The following is a 21,742-nucleotide window of genomic DNA, read 5'->3' on the forward strand; positions in this document are numbered from 1 at the left end:
TGAAATAGTTTAAGTTGCTGGGTTGACATATGTGAAATCTGAAAGTATCAATGCAGGCCCCTCCTCCTATATTGGAATCTTCTCTTTCTGAATGGCCTTTGTGTCCACTGACGGGAAAGTTCTGGTTGCTTAACATTGCGCTCACATCTCTTTTGAGAGGAAGTTCCGACATTTGCTTCCTTAAATTCTTTGTCCACTATCTACCTAAAGAAATCCCAGGATTGCAAAACGTGCTTTTGCTTTGTTATAATCATTCAAACATTAAAGTGATTCAGTCTGCTGAGAGAGACAGAGGAGAGATGGCAGAATGTCCAGATGAAACCACCGCATTAATAAGAAACAAGCCAGCACGAATTAGGTGACTTTTTGGTTTTCTTTTTCCTTTATTTGATTTATATTGTCTTAATTCGTTCATGTTTTGTATTTATCTGATTGTTTATATTTTTCAGACATGGAAGGCTCTATCTTGCTGCGTTTTCAGCTGTTTTGGGCAATTTCAATTTTGGATTTGCCTTAGTGTTCCCTTCCCCTGTCATCCCCCAGCTTCAAAAGGGAGATGACACTCAGCTCCAAATGGACATCCATCAGATATCATGGTTTGGCGTAAGATCATTTATGTACTGTATATAGAAGTGTGATAAGATGTTTTTTTTTAGGTAAGTATACAGAGAAAGTCATGAATTCTGTCAAACTAGTTTGTCTTCTGTTGTTTAGTCAATTTTCACCCTGGGAGCAGCCGTAGGGGGTCTTAGTGCCATGGTGCTGAATGACAGAGTTGGGAGAAAGATGAGCATCATGTTGTCTGGAGTACCATCTGTTGCAGGTCTCCTTGTGATGGGGGCCGCACAAAATTTCTGGATGTTATTATGGGGCAGATTTCTGACTGGCATCGCTGGTGGTATCACTGCTGGCTCCATTCCTGTAAGTGATATGTTAGTTATTTTTGTATATCACACCACAAGAAAGTCTACTAGTTTAGTTTAGTAAGTTTGCAGTCTGATTTAAATCTGATGAGATAAAAATATTTAACATGTCTACTGGTTCATGCAAAAACAAATACTGTGCAACCATTAATTCACAAATATATTTTTGAATGAAATGTATGTATGTATGTATGACAATGTGTTGTTAAAGGGGTCATGACATGACAAATCAAATTGGCTTTGCAAGCATTGCAAGACATTAACAAATACATTGTCGCACCATAGGCCCCGCCCACTGGCGGTCAGTTGTTTGCCTACCCATGTCATGTTGCGTCAAAAGCAAATAAAATCCATTATAATCAATAACACTATCTACACTGGATACAGTACAGATGCGCGTTCAGTTCAGCGTTCAGTGCTGACAACAAGACAAATGGAAGAACATTGGCTTTGACTCGTCCTGTGTAGAGCTCATTTGGACTTTAGAGTCACAAGTCGATTGTTTATTTTTAATGGTATCCCGGATCACATCTGAGGATTATATGCATGTTCAGAGCATTTGCCTGCAGATTGTTTTGTAAATGAGGCAAAGTGTAATGTAATGGAGAGTTTGCAAAAAAACTTTTATTCAGACAATTTTATTGGATCTGACAGCAGCTGCATCACAAACTGTAAGTAAATGATTTCATAATAATAATTTCATAATGTTTTATATGGATAATGTTTCAAAACACTTACATGCAATAGCAATTTGATACTGTTTCCTCTGCAATTAAGCTAACCAATAACAACAATGACAAGGATCTGCCCCTTAAAGGCCCACTGAAGTGCTTTGAGATATGCCGCATTATTCAATGTGTTGACATAATTTCATGTGAATGGCTCTAGTTTTTAGCCTCCCTTTTTTGAAACAGCTAATAGCGTTTCGTTAACACACCGTGTCAGTTTGACTCATAGACCGTAAAAACAGTTTGACTAGAGCCTTTCTGTTTGGTAAAGCGAGTTTCATCTAACCATTTATCACCATAATCTCTTCCATATCGCTTTTAATTGCAGCATTCTGTGCAGAATTCAAATGGGTCCGATATGTTTTTTGTCTGCGCTGACTCGCGCATGGCTCTGGTGTGGACTATGTGTGTGCGCTGCTGTGGTGCGTGAAACTTACGTGAAAACAGACTTCATTTGCCTCAACTGAAAGCATATTTACACTGAATGGTTTCCTATCGCATAAATAGTGTGCTATGTGTTGTTCACCATGTAGAAATTAGTAAATGTGTTAAAAACTGACTGATTTCAGCCGCAGCTTCAGCAGTGTAGAGGGGCGGGCTTTAGATTCTTCTAGAGAGCATTTGATTGGACAGAAGATTTTATGAAATGGGGAAGTCTGCGATGATGTCATCAAAATCTATCATTCGTTTTAATAGAAGTGAGAGAATCTCGTAAATGCAAATTTGGTCATTGTTTTGGAAAACACCAGCGTATTCATAACTTTAAGGCTAAAAAACTTCCATTTTAATTTCAGTGGGCCTTTAAAAACGGATCATTTTAGACAGAGAGGCCGAATGAGGGTTGAAAGTAATCATGTGCAAAAACTTTATTAACATTAAGTGAACCTCAAGGAACATGATTAAAGGGGTGGTGATTTGAGAAATCAGCTTTCCCTTGAGCCTTTGAAGAGTCATGTCATGACTCTTTTTAATATAAGGCACATTAGAGTTTAATTGTCACAAATGGAATTTGAATGAATGATTATTCAGAGTATATAAGGGTTTGTTTTTTGTGTCTAATAGATCTCATTGACATCAGTTTTTTTCTTTCTTTTTTGAAACAGGTATATGTGTCAGAGATTTCACACCCATCTGTGAGGGGTGCGCTGGGTTCATGTCCTCAGATCACAGCTGTCTTTGGAAGTCTAGCACTCTACGCTCTTGGTGAGAAAGCTCATATTTCTCAGGTTGATATGGCTGTATGATGAAACACACTTTCTCCTACACTTTCAAAAATTTCCAAGCACTGTCCTGTATGAATGATTCTGATTTATGGTCTCTTTCCAGGCTTGATTTTGCCGTGGAGATGGCTGGCTGTAGCAGGGGAGGTCCCTGTGGTTATCATGATGATTTTGCTTTGCTTCATGCCGACCTCCCCACGTTACCTCATCATGAAAGGAAACAGAGAAAAAGCAGTTAAATCGCTAGAATGGCTCAGGGGCCCCAATTCTGATTACTTGACTGAGTTCAATAAGATCGAGCGCAGTATCAGCTCTCAGGTAAAGCACACATTGCAGTGGATTACATCATGTTATCAAGACAATTGTGTCATTAAAAATATATAATTCAAGCAGAATACATTAAGGGACAATAGGGTATTTGTAATTGTTATTGTTCCATTTGTTTAATCACAGACTTCAAGGGGACCTATTATGCCCCTTATTACAAGATGTAATAAGTCTCTGATGTCCCCACTGAAATTTAGCTCAAAATACCCCACAGATAATTTTTATAGCATGTTAAAAAAAATAGTCTAAGCAAAAACGTGCCGTTTTTGTGTGTCCCTTTAAATGCAAATGAGCTGGTGCTCCCAGCCCCCTTTCCAGAGAGGGCAGAGATTCAAGAACTAATGCTCCGGTTTTCTCAATTTCTGAAAATGTCAGAAACTGACAATAAGCTCTGTTCAGCCTTAGAGACACACCAAAGTGGCATTAAAATATTACTGGTTAAAGCCTTATAAAAGTGCATTTTACACGGTAACACTTTACAATACGGGTGCACTAATATGCATTAATTCATTAATTCATGTGTTCATGTACACATGACTATTAACTAATTCAAAATTAATTCAAAACCCGTAACCACAATTACTTAATCAATTAGTTAATAGTCATGTGCCCCAACAAGTAAAGTCATAACATAATGACACCTTTATAAATCATTAGCTAATGATTAATTAAAGCAGACAACTGGAAGTTGAAATGCATGGCTTTGACCACTTGTGGTAATTAACACATTAATTTACATGATTAATTAATATAATATGTTATTACGGAATTAATACATCATGACACATTTAACTAATAACATTTTAATGATAACTTAATCTATTAATCATGTATAATCTTCATTAGTTGCTGATGCAGTAATCATTAATAAATGGGTTAGTTCACCATTAGTAATACATTAACTAATGATTACCTGTGCATTAGTTAAGCATGAATTACTAATGCATCTTTTCATCAACAGGGTGCACAATGGAGTGATCTTAAAACACCTTTATACTATAAACCAATCCTAATCTCAGTCTTCATGAGATTTCTGCAGCAGATGACTGGTATAACCCCAATTCTGGTATATTTGGAGCCCATCTTCCACATGACAAAGATATCACTGGTATGTCACATAGAGTATATTATTTATTACTATGAAAAAAATGAAAGCACATTTACCCATTCAAAAAAATTGTCATTCAGAAACCAAAATATGATGCAGCATTAGTGGGAGCAGTAAGATTGATCTCTGTCGCTATTGCAGCCAGTTTGATGGACAAAGCAGGTCGAAAGGCTTTGCTCTTCACTTCAGGTTTGTGTAGAATTAACTAAAGTATTATACTTGGTCAGTTTAATTTATTGGAAACAGACCAGTGAATAAAATATCTTTTTTTTCTTCCTGCAGGGTTTTTGATGTATCTAGCTATGCTTTCAATGACCATGTACACCCACACAACACCATGCAGCCATGGCAATCTTACCTTAGAGGGTTTGAAGAGCGCCTATGGAGGCTCAACAGACCCTGCCTTCGATCCAGTGACTCTAATTCCTCTCATTAGCACTATGGTCATCATATTTGGTGAGTTTTCTCAGTTCATGTGTGACCAGTTTTCTTCCACTTACTGTAGAAGCTTTTTGAACATGAACTTGTTGATTATTATGACGCATTAGTTAGAGATCTCATAGCTTAAAGGGTTAGTTCATCCAAAAAGGAAAAACTTTGTCATTAAAACTGCACTATGTAACTTTTCCATCCGCTAGAGGGCGCCTATTCAAAACAAAGCCATAGTTTGATAACATCAAGCTTGAGCTCAGAATCTTGGGACATGTGGTCTTCACCTCACAGCTGGTGGAAAAGAATTGTGATAGGACTCGGGCAGAAATCATGTTCATGGATGTGATTATTAACGTTACTGTATGAAGCAGAGCAGGACCAAGTGTTGTGGAGCTGAACAAGGCCGCTGGGGCGATTGTTACGCAAACACATGGCTCGCGAGCACCGGGACTTTTATTATGACAAGACACAGTAGCCAGCGCCATTTCCGCTTTTCCGGTCCTAAGGTAACGCAGCTCTGTTTATCATATTAGATACATTTAAGTGTGTTTAAAATGATGTTATGATGTAACTCACTGCTAAGAGTAAAGCGTTTCTGCAGAACAAAACCAGACACAGAGGTTAATGCAGATATGACGCAATTGACAGGTGACTCCCTCAGAAGTCCCGGCTCCTTGGTTAAAATAGCAATTTTCTCACAATTTACAAATAGTTGGAAACATTTGGGATATTTTAAGACCTTAAAGGTGCACTATGTAGTATTTTTGCAGTAAAATATCCAAAAACCACTCGGCCAGTGTTATATATTTTGTTCAGTTGAGTACTTACAATATCCCAAATGTTTCCAACTATTTGTAAATTGTGAGAAAATTGCTATTTTAACTAAGGACAGGGACGTTTCAGCATAGCGTTTGAGGAAGTCGCCTGTCAATTGCGTCATATCTGCACTACCCTCGGTTTCGGATTTTATTTGGCAGGAGCGCTTTACTCTTAGCAGTGTGAACAAGTGAACGCACAGAGTAACGTCATAACACCATTTTCAACACATTAAATGTATCTAATATGATAAACAGAGCTGCATTACCTCATAATCATAACCGGAAGAGCGGATCAGTGCAAGCGCCCGGTGACTGTGTCCCGTCCCGTCATAATAAAAGTCTGGATGTTCGTGAGGCGGGAATTTGTTTAACAATCGCTCCAGCGGCCGTGCTCAGCTCCACAACACTTGTTCCTGCTCTGCTTTACACTACAGTAACATTACTAACTGCATGCATGAACGTGATTTCTGCCCGGGTCCTATTTTCCACCGGCTGTGAGGTGAAGACCACATGTCCCAAGATGCTGCGCTCAAACTTTGCATCATCAAACTATGCATTTGTTTTAAAAAGGCGCCCTCCAGTGGACGGAAAGTTGCATAGTGCACGTTTAACTGAACAAAATATATAACACTTGCCTTGTGGTTTCTGATATATTACTACACAAATACTACATAGTGCACATATAATTACTCACCCTCAGTACCGCCGCTGGCCACCTTGATGCCCTACGCATCATTACTTTATGATGCCCGCGGGTAAAATTCTAGTGGTGCCCCTCTCAGCACTTGGTGCCCTACACGCCGCGCGTGATGCACGTGGTGGGAGCGGCGGCACTGCTCACCCTCATTACCTTCCGAACCCATAAGACCTTCATTCATCTTCGAAACACAAATTAAGATATTTTTGATGAAAGCTCTCTGATCCCTCCATACAGCAACTTAAATGAACACTTTCAAGGTCCAGAAAGGTAGTAAAGATATCGTTACAATAGTCCATGTGACTCCAGTGGTTCAACCTTAATTTCATGAAGTGACAAGAATGCTTTTTGTGCGTAAAAAACAACAAAATAACGACTTTATTCAACAATTTATTCACGTCTGTGTCAGTCTCCTACGCTGTTGACGTAGTAGATACAGTCCAGCGCTTCTGAGTTATGTCAGAGCTTCACCAGAACGACGGCCTACCATTGGCAGATGCTGTTCACGTCAGCACCACGACGTATGTGTGATGCTGACGCAGGAGCTGACCAACGTAACAAGAAATTGTTAAATAAAGTTGCTATTTTTGTTTGTTTTTGCACACAAAATGCATTCTCATTCCTTCATAAAAATAAGGTTGAACCACTGGAGTCACATGGACTAATGTCTTTCTTGCCTTTCTGGGCCTGGAAAGTGTTAATTATGTTGCTGTCTATGGAGGGGGTCAAAGCTCTTGGATCTCATCAAAAATATTTAAATTTGTGTTCCGAAGATGAACGAAGGCCTTATGGATTTGGAACGACATGAGGATGTGTAAATAATGACAATTTTTTTGTGTGGATGAACTTAACCCTTTAACATTATAAATGTGAAATGGCTTAAAAGGGATTTCGTTTTTTTACAAAAGCGAAACCAAAGGTTTGGCAATGGGACTGGATTACATAATTTTCAGCATTAGAAGTTCTTACTTTTAAAGCCAATTCCCAGTGAACCGACAGACGGCAAACAAAAACAACTGACACATTGTCGATTTTTGACGGATCAGGGCTCGGCACATGTCGAGCGTTCATTCGTCAGGTCATGAAATGTCTGAGAACTGTAATGATTTTTCTGCATTGTTTGGTGTCTGTTGGTGCAGCGTGAATTAGCCCGTAGAATTAGTTCTAGTTCTATTTCCTCAGGTAGAATAACATGCAGCATAACATCACTGAAAACTTTCCCATACAGGTTATGCCATGGGATGGGGACCAATCACATGGCTGCTAATGTCAGAGATTTTACCCTTGGGTGCACGTGGTATAGCATCTGGTTTGTGTGTTGGTGTTAGCTGGATCACGGCCTTTGTTCTGACGCAACTCTTCATGCATGTGGTGGTGAGCTGAATCTATTTTTTACACACATAGAAAGAGGAATTGAAAAATACTTTTTTAATCTTTAGCATGCACAACAGCATCATTTTTCAAGGTCATTAAAAGATAATACAAGCTGCTCTTGATAATTTAATTATGTTCTTTGCTTTTTATCTTTTGCTTCTTATCTGATTTTTATTGAAGTATAACTGTAAAAGGCCAACTTTATAACACATCTTTTTTATATATATATATATAGGAAGCTTATGGACTTTTTGCACCGTTCCTATTTTTCTGCGTCGTATCTGTAGTGAATATAATTTTCACTGCTAAATGTGTGCCTGAAACAAAAGGCCGAAGTCTGGAGGAGATTGAGAACTATTTCAGGACTGGCCGAACCTTCACCATTCATGATCCTTAAAATGTTCCTATACTGTATGTTATTTATATATGACAAATATAATATAAATGTATGGACTGCATTTTCTTACACACATGTGGGCTACATAACTGCTTTATGTTCCTCTGTCTTTATGTAAATACATTAATTTCTCTTAAAAATGCTATGTTGTCCAATGATAGAATAATCTAAATCTAAAATATATTAATAAGTGTGTCTATATATATGTATGTATGTATGTATATTACTATAAAAATTAATTCTCTACCATCCTCTCAGAACATGTTGCTGTACTTCCCCTCTACTGTTCCACAATTGTTTCAGTGTGACCAAACTAACCCTATATTGCACAAAATGTGTTTGTCCATGTATAAAAGTACAATGACACAAAGAAGTTCAGAAAGCATGATTTCATCCAGTTAGGTGTGGACCACAGCTAGACTTGAGCAAGACTTATAGCACAATAATTCATGCGCCAACATATAAATAAAGATTGTCGTTATTATCTGTTTAAAACTGAAGTTAATACTAGCTATGTGGCTATGCACAAAAATCATTCTTTGTTTAGATTAGGGCCCGAGCATGTGAGGACCCTGTTGTAATTGCTCGGCTCATCATTCTTCTCCGAAATGAATCATATTTTTGAGGGTCTTAACATGCTCGGAAACTCACCCATGTGTCAAAAATGGTGAAAATGTATGTCTGATAAGGGTTTCAGAATTAGGTGTGGCTAAATGGCTCGATAGCACCACCTACAAAATTAAGCGCCGTCCACGATACATTTCTACCTAAAACATGCTAACAACACTGAGTGTTAAAGCATGCTATTATCATCATATAAAAGGAAGTTGTTGTAACTCAAGCATACAATGTCCAATCTGCCTCAAACTTCACATGTTTGATAAGTGCCCTGGCCTGAAGACATTTACTCACCAAAATATATGCATAGCGCCACCAGCTGGTAGCAGGAAGTGTGGCAATCCTCCTATTTTTATATATATTTATTTCTCCATAGTGTGAGGAAACATTTGAATTAATTGTGAAACTTAAAAATGCCTTAAACTTAACTTAAACTTAAAAAATTACCAATATAATACACTGTAAAAAAAAATCCTAAAATTACAGAAAATAACTCTAAATTTTTTACAGTATTTTTTTGTAATTTTTAATTATGTTTAAAACTATGTAAAATTACAAACAATATCTGTAAATTAACAACTTGACCATTATTTTAAGGATTATATCATTAATGACAAATTACAGTAATTCTTATTTTTTATACAAGAAAATTACTGTATTTTTTAAATAATATTTTTCTGTTTTCATAAATTACGTACAAATGCATGTAAAATTATAAATAATATTTGTAAATTAACAACTTGACCATTATTTTAATGAATATATCATTCATGACAAATTACAGTAATTCTCAGTTTTTTTATACAGGAAATTACCTTATTTTTACAGTATTTGTTTCTATTTTCATAAATTACATAAAAATTCATGCAAAATTACAAACAATATCTGTAAATTAACAACTTGACTATTATTTTAAGGACTATATCATTAATGTCAAATTACAGTAATTCTTATTTTTCTATACAGAAAAAATACTGTATTTTTTATATAGTATTTTTCTGTTTTCATAAATTACATACAAATGCATGTAAAATTACAATTAATATCTGTAAATTAACAACTCAACCATTACTTTAAGGATCATATCATTCATGACAAATTACAGTAATTCTCAGTTTTTAATACAGGAAATTACCTTATTATTTATACAGTAATTTTTTCTATTTTCATAAATTACATAAAATTCATGTAAAATTACAAACAATATCTGTAAATTAACAACTTGACTATTATTTTAAGGACTATATCATTAATGACAAATAACAGTAATTCTTATTTTTTATACAGGAAAATGACTATTATTTATAGAATAGATCTCTGTTTTCATAAATTTGATAAACATTAATGTAAAATTACAAACAATATCTGTAAATTAATATTTTGACTGCAAGTTTTAGTATTAAATCATTAATGACAAATAACAGTAAATCAAATATTTATGAGAAAATCACTATATTATGGTATTTTTTCTGTTTTCTTAAATTATATACAAATTCAACTCTGGCCTAGATGAAGAAAGCCAAGAATTCTGACAAAAGTAAAATAAGTATCAGGAAAAAACAAATGATAGTTAAACACGTTTATTTTTGTCAAAACCTTGGAAAAAAACACATTTGAAAATAAAGCATTCTTCTATTAAATTCGGGAGTTAAAAGGGATGGTTCACCAAAAAAAAAAAATAATTGTCATTATTTACCCATCAAACCTGTACAAGTTTCTTTTTCTGTTTGAACACAGAAGCTGTTATGAAGAATGTTGGTAACCAGACAGCTGACTGACTTCAAACTGACCTCCATAACAGTAGTCGATGACAGTCAGCTGTCTGGTTACCAACATTCTTCATAACAAACAGAAAAAGAAACTTGTACAGGTTTGGTGGGTAAATGATGGCCTTTTTTCGCCATGATTTGCACATGAGCATCAGAATTGGACCACAAAGCACGAATCCTGATGAATCATGTGTGCTTTTACATCACGTGGATGGCCGGGTGCGTGTGCGTGGCTTACCTGAGGAACACATGGCCCCAGGATGCACTATGGGAAGAAGGCGAGCCGGCGGAGGCAGTGTGATGCTTTGGGCAATGTTCTGCTGGGGAACCTTGGGTCCTGCCATCCATTTGGATGTTCCTTTAACACGTCCCACCTACCTAAGCATTGTTGTAGACCGTGTACACCCTTTGATGGAAAACGGTATTTCCTGGTGGCTGTGGCTGTGGCTCTTCCAGCAGATAATGCTCCTGACACAAAGCAGAGGTGTTGTCTTGGCCTCAAAATTCCCCAGATCTCAATCCAATCGAGCATCTGTGGGATGTGCTGAACAAACAAGTCTGATCCATGGTGGCCCTGCCTCGCAACTTACAGGACTTAAAGGATCTGCTGCTAACATCTTAGGGGTCAGGGCTGTTTTAGCAGCAAAAGGGGGACCAACACAATATTAGGAAGGTGGTCATAAAGCCTCATCTGTGTATGGTGTAACTTGTATGGAATTATGGCAATATTAGCAAACAAGTGTTGCTTTGGACAGAGCATCCACCCTAAATCAACAAGTTATGTTATAGTGCCACACAGTAAAAGGGAAAATGAAAGTTGACAATAGGCAAGATTATTTCTAAAGGAAAGGTCAGTAATTTGTAAAAATGTAAAAGGGTCATTATAGGTCACATGAATGTAACTGTAATGCCACCAAGATGCAGAAATTGAAATTAATACATATGCAGTGTTTACGCTGTATGTGTTTAGCAGAGTAGGGGTTGGTATATATATATATATATATATATATATATATATATATATATATATATATATATATATATATATATATATATATATGTATGTATGTATGTATGTATGTATGTATGTATGTATGTATGTATGTATGTATGTATATATATATATATATATATATATATATATATATATATATATATATATATATATATATATATATATATATATATATATATATACACACACACACAATTTAAACAATTCGTTAATTCATTGTCTCTCTGTATTGCTTTGAGCATGATTGGTTATTCTGACTGTCATCCGGTATACAGGCCAATGACAAATGCGCGCGCCTTTTACAGGTCAAATTTGAATTATACGTTTGTTGTAGAGTGAGTGTGTGCGCTGCTAACGTTAACGTTACTGCTCGGGCATCTGTAATGCAGTAGCTAACTTCGGTTCTGTTCGGTTTTACATGGATTTCTACATTGGTTATTTTTTTTTAAAATGTTTTATATTTTGGGCGAATTTAAGTTGCGGGATGTTAATGGAGGACAAACAAGAAAAAAATTCATATGGGCAACTTTTACCAACGTAACGGACATGGAACTGCAGAAGGTAACGTTAAGTTAACTAACGTTAGTTTTATTTTTATTTTTTAAAATCTTCTGTTACATCAAGATATAAATGTTTAAGTGATAATCAAATCGCGATTACCCCAATAACGACAAATAGTAAGTTACATACTGTAATCATTAACTACCAGCTATCGTTATTGTCGTTGTTTGCATGTGTTAATATTATAAGCTAGGTTTGAGATTAAAAAAAATCAATATAGGAGCTTTGGATTGAGTGAACTGACTTTTGAAAATACCTCTGTTAGTAAGTAAGTTAAATAGCTAATATTGTTGTGTGTTTGTTTCCCTCATGAACCAGAAATTTTGGGAAGAAAATCCAGCCTCACGATCTTCAGGGGTGGTAAGTATTGTAATACTAACACGAAGACAGTGAATTGATACTGATATGCACAGTAGTAACGTTAGTAATTTTATTGGAAGTTTGTCGTTATGTTAATATTTAATTTCATTTGTTGAAGATATGAAGGTCATTCGTGTGGGAGACAATACATGAAAACAGAAGTACGTTAACGTTTCACATGTAACGTTAATTCAGGTTTAGACAACATATGTGTGAGTAAATGATAAGAGAATTCTCATTTTTGGGTGAGCTATGTTTTTAGGGTCTTGTTTCCAATCTTGGAGTCATTAGAGCATACTTTATATCTTTTGGGGATCATAGTCATGTTTCCCTTATGTGCCACATAAACGTGGGGAACATAGGAATGACCCCCAATGAACCCAGAGTTGCCAAATTATAAGTGTTAAAGGGATAGTTCACCCAAAAATGAAAATTAGCCCATCATTTACTCAAGCATTATAATTGCAGTAATAGTTGTTCTGTTTTTGAAGTCCATAAAAACCAAATAACGTGCTCCATGTGGCTCTGGGGTGTTAATTAAGGCCTTCTGAAGTGAATCGATGCATTTGTGTAAGAAAAATATCCATATTTAAAACTTAATCAAGTAAAGTTCCAGCCAACCACCTTCCATGGAAAAGTGTTGAAAGTTAAACGTGAAACTCAAGATGCGTACGTGACGTCATGACGAGCCTACCTTGTCGCGTTAGTCTTTCGTTTGGCTGAGGCGCTTTCAACACTTTTTCCATAAATTGAACACAGAAGTCAGTCCGCTAAAACTTTACTTTATGAAGTTTTAAATATGGATATTTTTCTTACACAAACGCATCGATTCGCTTCTGAGGGCCTTTATTAACCCCCCAGAGCACGTTATTTTACGGGCAGATGCATTTTTTTTTTTTTTTATGGACTTCAAAAACAGAGCAACTATTACTGCTAGTATAATGCTTGAATTAGCCTGGACGTTTGTAATATAATTGTATTCGTCTGGAAGAAGAATCATATACTTCCTAGGATGATTTGAGGGTGAGTAAATTATGGGCTAATTTTCATTTCTGGGTGAACTATCCCTTTAAACCCCTCCATTCAAATATAAAAATGCGCATAGTGCCTCTGGCACAACCTGAATATAAATCCCTATTCTCTATGACTATTACATCATGCTGGCCGCTAAGATTTGTTACACTAGGGGTGTCACTCCCACAAAATATTCAAGGATGTTGTTCAGTAATTTAGTATTATTATGAATTCTGGTTAAAATCATTAACTTTGAATTTTCTGAACTTCGAAATAAGCACATTGCATGGCATCATTACTCCAGTCTTCAGTGTCACATAATTAAAATATGCTGATTTGCCATTGAGATTTGGGGAGTTTGGAGGCCAAGTCAACACCTCAAACCCGTTGCTGTGCTCCTCAAACCATTCCTGAACCACTTTGCTTTGTGGCAGGGCACATTATCCTGCTGAAAGAGACCACAGCCACCAAGGAAAGGGTTTCCATGAAAGGGTGTAAAATAGTCTGCAACAATGCTTAGGTAGGTGGGACGTGTTAAAGTAACATCCACATGGATGGCAGGCCCCAAGGTTTCCCAGTAGAACATTGCCCAAAGCATCACACTGCCTCCGCCGGCTCGCCTTCTTCTGGTGCCATGTGTTTCCCAGGTAAGCGACACACCTGGCCATCCACGTGATTCCTCAGACCAGGCCACCTTCTTCCATTGCTCCGTGGTCCAGTTCTGATGCTCACGTGCCACTGTTGGTGCTTTCGGCGGGGTCAGGGGTCAGCATGGGCACCCTGACTGGTCAGCGGCTATGCCGCCCATGCGCAACAAACTGCGATGCTCTGTGTATTCTGACACCTTTCTATCAGAACCAGCATTAACTTCTGGAGCAGTTTGAGCTCCAGTAGCTCGTCTGTTTGATTGGACCACACGGGCCAGCCTTCGCTCCCCATGTGCATCAATGAGGCTGGGCCATGACCCTGTGGCCGGTTCTCCACTGTTCCTTCCTTGGAGCACTTTTGATAGATCCTGACCACTGCAGACCGGGAACAGCCCACAAGAGCTGCAGTTTTGGAGATGCTCTGACCCAGTCGTCTAGCCATCACAATTTGGCCCTTGTCAAACTCGCTCAAATCCTCACGCTTGCCCATTTTTCCGGCTTCACACACATCAACTTTGAGGACAAAATGGTTACTTGCTGCTCACTTCAATTTTCACTATATATATATATATATATATATATATATATATATAGTATACACGGTGTGTACGGCTTTCTTATATATATATGTATGTATGTATGTATAATTTTTTTTTTTTTAGCAACATAAAAATATGATGAAGCTTGTGCTTGTCTTTGAGAGATTAAAATTATGTTTGACTGCCTGTTTCTTTCCAAGTATTTTTGACATTTCCTTTTCCAACTGTGATAACTGCTAATGATAAAACTTTAAAAGTAGATAAAGCTCATTTTAACTTTTTTATTTTATTTTCCTTTTCTTTAGATCAAGCATCGGAACAATGTTTGCAGGGCAGAACCGGTACCAACAGAGAAACAAGTACATCACTAGTAAGTATCAATGCAGTATATAAAACCATAGACCATAAAGGTATAATGCACTCCAAAATGCTCTATTTTCCCTCCATCATGCCATCCCAGCTTTCCACAGATTGTTGGAAAAGTGATTCATCTTTTGAGTCCATATAGGCCTACAGTGTGTGCATAATTACACAAGGTGATATTCTGATCTTATTTTTTTCCAAGCACATTTTACCCATTTCACACAAGTGTGCCACACAAGTCCTAAAAACTGACTTGTTGTCCATCTTTTTTACAGTCTATGATTCCACACCATATTAATCTTGATAACTACTATTAATTTATTAAATCATTTATAAGGGATGTATAATTAAAGAAGGCTGAAAGTGAAAAAAGGCTAAAAGGTAAAATGGGCTAAAAAAGAGATTTAACTCAGACTGAAGAGTCAAAAATTATTAAAATGGAATGACGCAATACTAATGCAATAATTAAAATTAAGGTGTGACCATTGGACAGCAAAATGCTTATTGATTCAGCAGGGTCATACAAAAACAGGCCGATTTTCCAGAACTGCAACCTACCTGGAGTCTCCTGAAGTGCAAGGTGTCAGGATCTCAGACACTTCAGTTAGGTAAAAAATCCTAAAAAACACCATTTAATAAGAATCAAACATGAAGACATACATAATAGACAGATTGAGAGTGACTCTTGTGATTCTTATTAAGTGGGGGTCATATTTCAGGGTTCTTAAAAGTCTCAGTCTCCAGAAGTGCAAGGTGTCAGGATATCAATGTAGGTTGCAGTTCTGGTGGTGTCTGGTCCTGTGGTTCTGGAGACTAAAGGGTTCCTGATGGTTCACAACTAATTCACCTTAATTCATATTTTAGAAGTTAATTTATTTCTTCACCTGTTTTTTTATGACCCTGCTGAATCGATGTTTTGCTGTCCAATGGGCATGCCTTAATTGTGCAATTTCTAGTATTGCATCTTTCTCATGGGTATTTAAAAAAAGGACGTTCCAGTCTAAGTTAAATCCTTTTTTTTTGCCCAGTTTATCTATAAATGAAAACCTGTGTAATAATGATGCACACCTGAATACAAGACATTTTTCACTCCGAGCCTTTCTTAAAAAAAATATATCACTTATAATTTTGGATTTGAATTGGTAAAATGTGCTTAGAAAAATAAATCTGAATATAAACTTGCATTATACTAAAGCATTCTTCAGAAACTACATAATAATAATAAGTTATCTTATCATGTGAGCTTCACAATTCTCTTGGATTATTGTCATGATGTGTATACTGACGTGTTTGTTAATTTTTTTTTATACAAATGACAATAATTTATTGAAAAATCCCTGTTTGCACAATTCTACGAAAACAACTAAATAACTCTGTATTAATACATTCTAGACAAGTGATTTGGCAATTTCATTGGTAAAGAATGCATATTATGTGCGCAGACCTACCTTGTCTGCGCACATATGCATTCAAACACGCATACCTATAAACTAAACATGTAATGCGCATATGTGTCCATCACCATTAAGTTTACACAGAGATAACGGTATTGTTTTCAAAAACATTGTGTTTTCAGGCCACCAGAACTCCATTGTTGTGTAAATGAATGTCCAAAACGCGTTGTGTAAACGTCCCCTTATAAAGCATATATATTTTTTAAAAATCTTGTCATTTTTTAATTGAATTTGCCTAATTAAACTCATCTGAACCACCTAATCAAGGTTTTCAGGACTACCAGAACATTCCAGGCAGATGTTTAGAGCTACACTCTGCAGGAAATTCTACACACAAACTGAAGGGATAGTTGACACCAAAATTAAAAGTCTATCAATCACTTACTCACCCTCATGTTGTTCCAAACATGTATGACTTTCTTTATTTTGATCAATTTGTTTTCAGTGTTTTTTTTTTTTTTCTCCATACAAAGGAAAGCAGTTTGGTTGCCAACATTCCTCAAAATATATCAAGAAATAATTATACAGGTTTGAAACGACATGAGGATGAGTTAACGATGACAGAATTTCCATTTTTGGGTGGTAAACCATCTCAAGTATTTTCATAATGTCTTTTTAGTTAGTTAAAAAATATGCCGTCATTAATCCTATATTTAATTCCCTTAAAAATATTGAGGGAAAGACCCTCAGCTACCAGACCCTACCAGATGAAAGAGAAGACAAAAAGAAAACTTTAATTACATTAAATTGAGCTTGTTTAAAGTAAAAAATAATAAATAAAAAAAAACATTTATTTTTTTTTAAAGACTTTTCAGAGAATCATAGTGTTCTTTTTTTCTTCCCAGATGCACCAAGGACCCTGCTGATTACTGGTATTTTGAAGGATTGTTCTTTATCTGCTTTATCTTCTGGTAACAAATCATGGATCTTTTTTTTTTTGTTACTTCTTAAAACGCTTGTTAGAATTCTGAATAAAAGACTGTTATATTTGTAATCAGAAATCTCGAGTTAGAGAGACGGTTTGTGGATTGTACCCCCCTCATTTGTGTTGAAATCCGATGGCTCAGTGAGGCTTGCATAGCCAGCAATGACATTTTGTTTCTCAAGATCCATTAATGTACTAAAAACATATTTAAATTAGTTCATGTGTGTACAGTGGTTCAATAATAATATTATAAAATGACAAGAATATTTTTTGTGTGCCAAAAAAACTGACCGATTTCAAAACTGCTTCCTGAAGCTTCAGAAGCTTGACACGCTGATCGCGTGTAAAACCGCCAAACTGCTGAAATCATGTGACTTTGGCTCTCCGAACTGCTGATTTGACACACTGATCTATAATGCTCCAAAGCTTCTTGTTTTGAAATCGGGCATCACTATATAAGTCGTTATTTCGTTTTTTTTGGAGCACCAAAAATATTCTCGTCATTTTATAATATTAATATCGAACCACTGTACTCACATGAACCGATTTAAATATGTTTAATGGATCTTGAGAGAGGAAATGTCATTGCTGGTTATGGAGGCCTCACTGAGCCATCGGATTCAACACAAATATCTTAATTTGTGTTCCAAAGATGAACGAAGGTCTTATGGGTGTGGAACGGCATGAGGGTGAGGAATAAGTTACATTATTTTCACTAACCCTTTAACATTTAATAAATAAATGCTGTATAATTTTAATAAACGTTGTACATTTTGTAAAGTGTTACACAGTCTTGTATAGCCATAATCCTAAAGTTTGAGAATTTGATAAAACTATTGTTAATTACTGAAGTAGTTTAAATGTTGTATTTTATTTATATCAATATCAATAATTGAATGATGGAATCATTCCATTTTATTTAGATTGTTTTACATAATTTAAACACTATTAAATTGTGTAAACAAATGCTGCAAATCAGAGTTTGAGTTGATTTGAATTCTTTTTATACTGTTTTCAGACTTATTTTATCTGCCAAAATAAAATTCTTAATTTTAAATCTTTATCACGTCTTTGCATTTTATTGAAAGAGTTTGACTGTAATAATCTGGAAAATGCTTGTAAAATTACAGTAATTCTCTGTAGAACTATCAGCGCCGTCATTTTATTGAAAGAGTTTGACTGTAATAATCTGGTAAATGCCTGTAAAATTACAGTAATTCTCTGTAGAACTATCAGCGCCGTCATTTTATTGAAAGAGTTTGACTGTAATAATCTGGAAAATGCTTGTAAAATAACAGTAATTCTCTGTAGAACTATCAGAACCGTCATTTTATTGAAAGAGTTTGACTGTAATAATCTGGTAAATGCCTGTAAAATTACAGTAATTCTCTGTAGAACTATCAGCGCCGTCATTTTATTGAAAGAGTTTGACTGTAATAATCTGGAAAATGCTTGTAAAATAACAGTAATTCTCTGTAGAACTATCAGAACCGTCATTTTATTGAAAGAGTTTGACTGTAATAATCTGGTAAATGCCTGTAAAATTACAGTAATTCTCTGTAGAACTATCAGCGCCGTCATTTTATTGAAAGAGTTTGACTGTAATAATCTGGTAAATGCCTGTAAAATTACAGTAATTCTCTGTAGAACTATCAGCGCTGTCATTTTATTGAAAGAGTTTGACTGTAATAATCTGGTAAATGCCTGTAAAATTACAGTAATTCTGTGTAGAACTATTAGCGCCATCATTTTATTGAAAGAGTTTGACTGTAATAATCTGGTAAATGCCCGTGAAATAACAGTAATTCTCTGTAGAACTATCAGAACCGTCATTTTATTGAAAGAGTTTGATTGTAATAATCTGGTAAATGCCCGTGAAATAACAGTTTTAAACTGTAAAAAAACAATCATAAAAAAATGGTAATTGACTGGCAGCAGCGGCTGCCAAACAAAAACCGTAAAAAAAAGGTAAAAAACCTTAATTTAAACAAGGAAAAAATCTGTAAAATAACATTGTTTTTCAATAAATCTTTTAATGAAAATTTCTGTAAAATTATTGTTTTTGCATTTTATTTGAATTAAGATATTTTACTTTAATTTTACGGTTTTTGTTTGGCAGCCGTAGCTGCCAGTCATTTACCATTTTTTTACGAGATTTTTTTTTACAGTGTAGGCCACCAGCTGGTAGCAGGAAGTGTGGCAATCCTCCTATTTTTATATACTTAAAGGGTTAGTTCACCAAAAAATGTATGTCATTAATGACTCACCCTAATGTTGTTCCACACCCGTAAGACCGCCGTTCATCTTCAGAACACAGTTTAAGATATTTTATATTTAGTCAGAGAGCGTATTCGGATCGCCAATGTCACGTGATTTCATCAGTTTGGCAGTTTGACACACGATCCAAATCATGAATCAATACGCTGATTCATTATCATTCTAATCTTTATTTGAGGATTGAAAAAAAAAGCGGAAGAGAAGACAATGCTGAATAAAGTCGTAGTTTTTGTTATTTTTGGACCAAAATGTATCTTTGATGCTTCAAGAGATTATAATTAACTAACTGATGTCACATATGGACTACTTTAATGATGTTTTTATTACCTTTCTGGACATGGACAGTATAGTGTGCATACACTTAGATACGCTCTCTGACTAAATCTAAAATATCTTAAACTGTGTTACGAAAATGAACGGAGGTCTTACGGGTGTAGAACAACATTAGGGTGAGTCATTAATGACATACATTTCATTTTTGGGTGAACTAACCCTTTAAATGCATATTGCCCACCGTGCAGTTTTCCTAAAGCCACCAGGTGCGAGGGCCCTTTCATCACTGCTTGCAGCTGTAATTTATACTTCCGTTTATTTTCTTTGTTTGCAGTTTTTCTTCATCCTTTTTTCCCAATTAATTAGATGGATCAGTTTTTTTTCAGTAAGCATATTTTTCAAACAAAAGCTTTCTGTTTTAGAGAAAACAGAAGTTTCTTCTCATTGACAGCTTTTGATATGATTCCTCTTTCTGCGTTCATACTGTGTGTTTCCTGTCAATCAACACACTCTGTGTTATGCACCATACATTTGTAAAGGCTAAAATTTGTCAAACTCCTACAGGCAGCATGCCTGAAAATGGATTATTCATCTGATTAGCTAATGTACGTCATTCTTGGTTCTCAATCTCTAAAATTGACCTCCTACACACTGTAAAAAAAATAAATCCATAAAAACAGAAGGACATTGCCCAGTAATTTTACGGACATACACTGCAATGAAGTTCAAAATTCCTACTACAGGTAAAACACAAATAAATCTGGAAATTTCTGTTAAATAAATACAGTACATTAGCATTATAATAATATCAGTATATTGTTACGTATTAAATTAGAAATTAAAAAAGTTAATTGAAGCCACAATATATAATTTTTCACCCGAGATTTATTATGCCGCAGACAACCGCTTCTGTTACTTCCGGTCATGCGTATGTGGAATAACGCAGGACTGTTTTTATCTTATCAGTAACTGCTTTTTATTTGTTTTAAAGTATTACAGTTTGTTTAATTTTCTTAAATTTTCTGGAGTTTTGATATATCTCTGAAACTGTCCTACATTTATTGTAATTTCACATACATTTCTGTATTGTAAACAATAATGATAATTCTAATAATAATTAATAAACTGTGGCAAGATGTGAAGGGGGATGAGAATTTATTTAGCTGATAAAACACTTCCACAAAGGATACACCTGTTTATTGAGTTGAGATGTCCAAGTTGGCTGAGCTCGATCAGTTTCTAAGTCTTAGGATGGAGGATTGAGGAACAGGGAAACGAGGTGTGATATTGGGAAGCACCCGGTTGACATAGCTTATTTCTCTGAATTTAAATAATCTTGGAAACATAATGTAAATACACAAGTCAACAAGATTGCTCTAGTGGTTTTTGGATAGCCTATTTTAATCCAAAAATCTTACATATTGTGCCTTTAAGATGATTTGATATGAAGTATCCCAGCATGTAACATAATTCTGACTGGCTAAGAGTTAAGTTCATGTTCAAAAAGCCTTTTTAAATGAACAATAATGTGATGAATGTTTGGCTTTAAGCTGCTTTATGGGTTACGATTGAGTTGAAGGGTTGCCAAAAATACATAAGGGTGTACTGTTAAACCCTGCATTACACAATCAGGAAGGGCCAGACCCGACTTAGCCGTAGGCTATTAACATATTGTATCGATCATATAATAAGGCTAATTAATTTATTTATTTATACACGGGTTTTATTTAGGTCTATTTATTTCTCCATAGTGTGAGGAAACATTTGAATTAATTGTGAAACTTAAAAAAATACCAATATAATAGGCTATTAGATAAGCGCATTTAAACTATGAAATTCACTTTTCCTATCAGCTGATGTCCTGGCTTCAAATCATAGCCTACAGAATGTGATTCCCGTTTAC

General features: G+C 35.5%; 1 protein-coding gene and 1 long non-coding RNA gene across 2 annotated transcripts; both read left to right on the forward strand.

Moving 5' to 3' along the window:
* The first annotated feature begins 274 nt into the window (after positions 1-274).
* On the forward strand, positions 275-8,286 carry slc2a6 (solute carrier family 2 member 6). Its single transcript, XM_067414242.1, has 10 exons — positions 275-358; positions 450-603; positions 715-921; positions 2,755-2,854; positions 2,978-3,189; positions 4,160-4,306; positions 4,387-4,495; positions 4,589-4,762; positions 7,482-7,627; positions 7,863-8,286. Exons 1-10 carry the CDS (start codon positions 300-302, stop codon positions 8,022-8,024), a joined length of 1,470 nt encoding a protein of 489 aa, XP_067270343.1. The 5' UTR covers positions 275-299; the 3' UTR covers positions 8,025-8,286.
* Positions 8,287-11,849: 3,563 nt separating this feature from the next.
* LOC137038281 (uncharacterized) lies at positions 11,850-17,442 on the forward strand. Its single transcript, XR_010897443.1, has 4 exons — positions 11,850-11,987; positions 12,306-12,347; positions 14,853-14,917; positions 17,210-17,442. It is a non-coding gene; the product is annotated as an uncharacterized lncRNA (long non-coding RNA).
* Positions 17,443-21,742: the final 4,300 nt, after the last annotated feature.

This window comes from Pseudorasbora parva, chromosome 13 (assembly GCF_024679245.1).
Source record: "Pseudorasbora parva isolate DD20220531a chromosome 13, ASM2467924v1, whole genome shotgun sequence".
NCBI lineage: Eukaryota > Metazoa > Chordata > Actinopteri > Cypriniformes > Gobionidae > Pseudorasbora > Pseudorasbora parva.

Coding starts and splice junctions, on each gene's coding strand:
- slc2a6 (XM_067414242.1), top strand. CDS start 300: ATGGCAGAATGTCCAGATGAAACCACCGCATTAATAAGAAACAAGCCA. Junction 604..714: donor ATCAGATATCATGGTTTGGC/GTAAGATCATTT, acceptor TCTGTTGTTTAG/TCAATTTTCACCCTGGGAGC. Junction 2,855..2,977: donor TCTAGCACTCTACGCTCTTG/GTGAGAAAGCTC, acceptor GTCTCTTTCCAG/GCTTGATTTTGCCGTGGAGA.